This window comes from Nanorana parkeri, unplaced genomic scaffold, assembly GCF_000935625.1.
Source record: "Nanorana parkeri isolate BGI_ZX_2015 unplaced genomic scaffold, ASM93562v1 scaffold353, whole genome shotgun sequence".
Classification (NCBI taxonomy): Eukaryota; Metazoa; Chordata; class Amphibia; order Anura; family Dicroglossidae; genus Nanorana; species Nanorana parkeri.
Window position 1 is genome coordinate 163,473 of NW_017306621.1, and position 4,165 is coordinate 167,637.

Consider the following 4,165-nt stretch of genomic DNA (forward strand, 5'->3'; position numbering starts at 1 on the left):
CCACCCCCCCCCCTCTATTTGTGGGTTTAAAATTCTATAATAATGTGCAGTATTTAGGTCTTGTGTGATGACAATTAATTTAAATGGTTAACTTGTCTGTTTTAGAAACGAGTAGTTAATGTGTATCGGCTGATTACAAGAGGAACACTGGAGGAGAAGATTATGGGTCTGCAGAAGTTCAAGATGAGCATCGCTAACACCGTGATAAGTCAGGAAAATGCCAGTCTGCAGAGTATGGGGACCGACCAGCTGCTTGACCTGTTCACTCTGGATAAGGTACAGTCTATGTTGGGGAACTTTGGTAGATGGAGTTGACCCAATTTGTAGAACAATTGACTTTAACTGGACTGGCTAAGATAAGTGGTAGTTATACATAAAACTAAGTAATTGTGTTTTTATATCTTTTTTTTTTTTTGCATGATTTAAAACATGTAAAGTTTAAATGTTTCATATTGCACAGGCTCCTATAGAAATCTAGAAAATGGAGAGGTGTAAACTAATGTTTGTGCATCATTTCAACACCACATTCTTGCACATACGCTATGTTATCTTGCACATGCTAGTCAGACGGCTCCCACTTCTCCTGATTTTTAGCTATGGTGGGGAAGCTGAAAAGCATAGCAGTCATGAAAGGCCCCGTGGAGAAGCCTGCTAGAGAACACCAAGAACTAAACATGGATGAATTGTCAGGTTTTGGGAATAGTCTTTCATTGTGATTGGTTTATAGAGTAAAGTTCAGAAATCAGTAACCTGGAAATCCGAGTATTTGGAAACTCTGCTTTTCATCTGCTCTCCTCTGAAAACGTTGCCATTCAACTTGAAAGTACAAGTAGTCGGTGGTTCACATTAGGTCTGTATGGGTCTGCCCTTGGCCTGAGATTTTCTAGCTTAGACAGATGTTCTTTTGTTTTTTTTATATATAAGATTTTATTACGATTTTTCAATACAAAAGTACAAAGTGCAATCGCGTCCAAATATCAATACAGAATCTCGGGATGCATTTACATGTCCTCACTGTCCAGATATACATATAGCAGATATGTATACATGAGTGCCTGCCATCCAGTAGTCACGTTGGCAGCGGTGTTAGACATCAAGGCATCATCACATTGTGAGGAGCAGTAGCTGTAATTCGGGTACTATACATTCCCTACTGAAGGCATAGTGTGAGGTGATCTGGCCGTGTTGCATCCTGTCGGACTGGACAACATTAAACGTAGGGAGGAGGGGGTAAAAAGTATACACACAACTCAAGACTGGGTAGGAGAGACATAAGGGGGTGAACAGGAAGGGAGAAACAAAAGGGAGGGAAGGCTCCGTCGGATCCCACAACTCGGATAATGCCACTGTGAAATGAAACTATTTTATATTAGCGGCAGTGCATCAGTCCCCCTCCCCACTAGGAGAGACCCCCAGCTCATTACAGGGCCAGGAAAGCTGCTGTACCCATATACAAAATCCAGGGGGCCCATAAGACAGGCACATTTGGCCTGACGTTCATGCAGAGAGGCCGTCAGTTCTTAAAGGCGCATAATCAGACTAGACAGATGTTCTGAGTGGTTGACCCACCTGTGTGTGGGGACAGGTAGGTTTACTTCCCTCCCAGTTTACTTTGCTTGAAGAGGATTCTTACTACTCCAATAAAATGGTACCATTACAGATCCATTATGTCTAAATGAATTTCTGTAGCTCTCCTTTTCACTTCATGGTTAAAATCGCCACTTATCCTGGCAGTGGACCAGGTTGGCCCCTGCCAGAATTAATTACCAGTGGACCAGGTTCTTAACACTGAAGGTTATTATTATTATACAGGATTTAAATACACTAACAATTTGTGCAGCGCTTTACAATATAAGGAAGATATTACAATACAATCACAAGACAAACTGTTAAGGAGGGCCCTGCCCATGAGGGCTTGCAATCTAAAAGGGAGGGGGAAGTGATACATGAGGGGGGGGGGTGAGAATTGTTTGGTTTAAAAGGAGCCTGTAAGAAATGGGGGAGCTGCCGTTGCTTGCCTGGTGAGTTACTGAACCAAGGCAGTTGCTTGTTCTGGGCCAGGTGTTCCACTAGGTGATACAGCAAGGATAAGGATAAAAAAAAAGCAAAGAGAATTTTAAACCAAAAGAATGCACACTTCAAGTTATGCATCTAAAAAGGGAACCAGTGGCAGCCCCTCATTTCTGACAGATTTGCTTTACATTGGAAGTGGTCATTAACCTTGCTGTAGCCAAGGTCGGGATGGCTGTGGTCATTAACCTTGCTGTAGCCAAGGTCGGGGTGGCTGTGGTCATTAACCTTGCTGTAGCCAAGGTCGGGGTGGCTGTAAGTGCCACACAATGCTGCCTGCTTGTGGAATGTGCATTGTGATCTAACCGGATCTCTGTTTCCCAGGATGGAAGGCGTGAGAAGATGGAGACCTCTGAAGCCAGTGGAAAGACTTCGATGAAATCCGTCCTGGACAACCTGGGAGAACTGTGGAACCAGGAGCAGTACGACTCAGAATTCAGCTTGGACACTTTTATGACTTCTCTCAAATAACTGCCGCCGCTGCAGCTGCTCAATTGCCCTCCTTTTTTTTCCCCCTTTTTTTGTTTTTTGCTGATATTCAGCAGGAGCTGAGACGGTACCATCAATAAGATTTTGCAAGATGGATTGACATCTAGGTGGAATCTAGACCGGCTCGGGAGAGAATGTGTCAGTCTTAAAGATGCCATGGATTTGGAGAGGACTTGAATCCTCTGCTATATACTGGTGCGTCGTCCTTCAGCTGGAAAACAAAATCAAAGTTGGATTTTATGCACTGCCAGCTGCTATTTCTAACATTGTAGAGTATTTTTCTTCTGAGGAACTGGTTGATGAAATGTTTTTATTTGACCTGTAAAATGCACAAGGTCTTGGAGCTTACATGCCCATCCCGGGACTGTGTGCGGCCGCCATTACTGGTTTCATGGCCGGCGTTGCACCAAGCAGCTGATTAGCAGTAAGGCTATGTGCACTCGGATGTTGGAAAGACTGCTATCTGCAGCATATTTCACTGAGGCTTGATCCTTTATTTGCTCAGTCTTTAATCTGTTTTAATCCTATTTTTAAGCAATATTTGCAGTTTTATTCAGTCCTTATTTTTTTTTTTTTTGTTCAGACATTTTTCTAGCTGCTTTTTCAGCAGTCATTGCACATAGGGAAAGAAACTGATTGACAATGGAATGGAACCTGCGTTTTTCTATCAGCCTCCTAATGACTTCATGATGCAAAGAGTAAAAAACAGCCAGAGATAATACCATCATCCGGTTTTATTTTTTTGAAATGGGAAAGTAAACAGGAAAAAGGCAATGCAGACTGGTAGGCGTGAGTAGGTCTGTGTGCTGCTGCAGTGGGATTAAACATGGCTGAGACTGAGGACGTCCTTGTGCACATACCCTAAACTAAAGCCACATTTTAGGCATTCGGTTTGAGGCCCTTAGTTGCTGTTGAGAATGTGGCTCCAATTTTTTTTTTTTTCTTTGAACTTCATGAAGCCACATGATTCTGTTGTGGGTCTGGGCTGGGCATTTACAGACCAACATCAAACTTAGGCAGCTTGTTGTCCTCAGTTTTGCTGGGATTGCAGTTTCTGCAAGAGGCATCACTGAAGGGCAACAAGTTGGCCAAGCCTGGTGTATAAGGTAACATCAGGGTTATAGGGCTTATATGGGGCTTTCTATAGCCTCCAGAGCCTCATGTATAACAATTGTCTGAAAGGAAAGCACTTGTTTTGTCCACAGCAGTCAGATTACAACTGCTCTTGCTATAGTCCCACGAAAGACCACGCCGTTCGTTTTAAATCTCAAACCGAAGTCGTGCCTGTAAAGGACAGTGCTGGCTGCTCCACCATTACCAGCTGCTACCTGCAGAGATGCTGGTTGGAATACTGCAGATAATGTCAGGTGTCTTCATCACTGCATGCTGTGGTTCCTTCCACTGCTTTTACGTCACTACAGGACATGGTAGTGACTTTGGGACCAGTGAAAGGAGCCAAGCTCTCGTAGATGAACCAGTAATCTAACAGTCCTGGAAGTGTCGGTTGCAGAAGACTCTTTGGTTGGCGTAGCTCCTGGGAATGGTGCGTATCTGTGGTGGGAGAGAAGTATTAACCCTCTTGGCAGGCACGGCATTGGATTGACAT

The 4,165-nt window shown here is 43.7% G+C and overlaps 1 protein-coding gene across 1 annotated transcript in view; it reads left to right on the forward strand.

The window, feature by feature from the left end:
• BTAF1 (B-TFIID TATA-box binding protein associated factor 1) overlaps positions 1-2,929 on the forward strand; it is a 64,379-nt gene extending 61,450 nt beyond the window's left edge. The window contains exons 36-37 of the mRNA XM_018558677.1: positions 106-276; positions 2,395-2,929. Coding sequence (XP_018414179.1) covers positions 106-276; positions 2,395-2,541 — 318 coding nt within the window. The 3' untranslated portion in view covers positions 2,542-2,929. The remainder of the gene's footprint in view (positions 1-105; positions 277-2,394) is intronic.
• Positions 2,930-4,165: the final 1,236 nt, after the last annotated feature.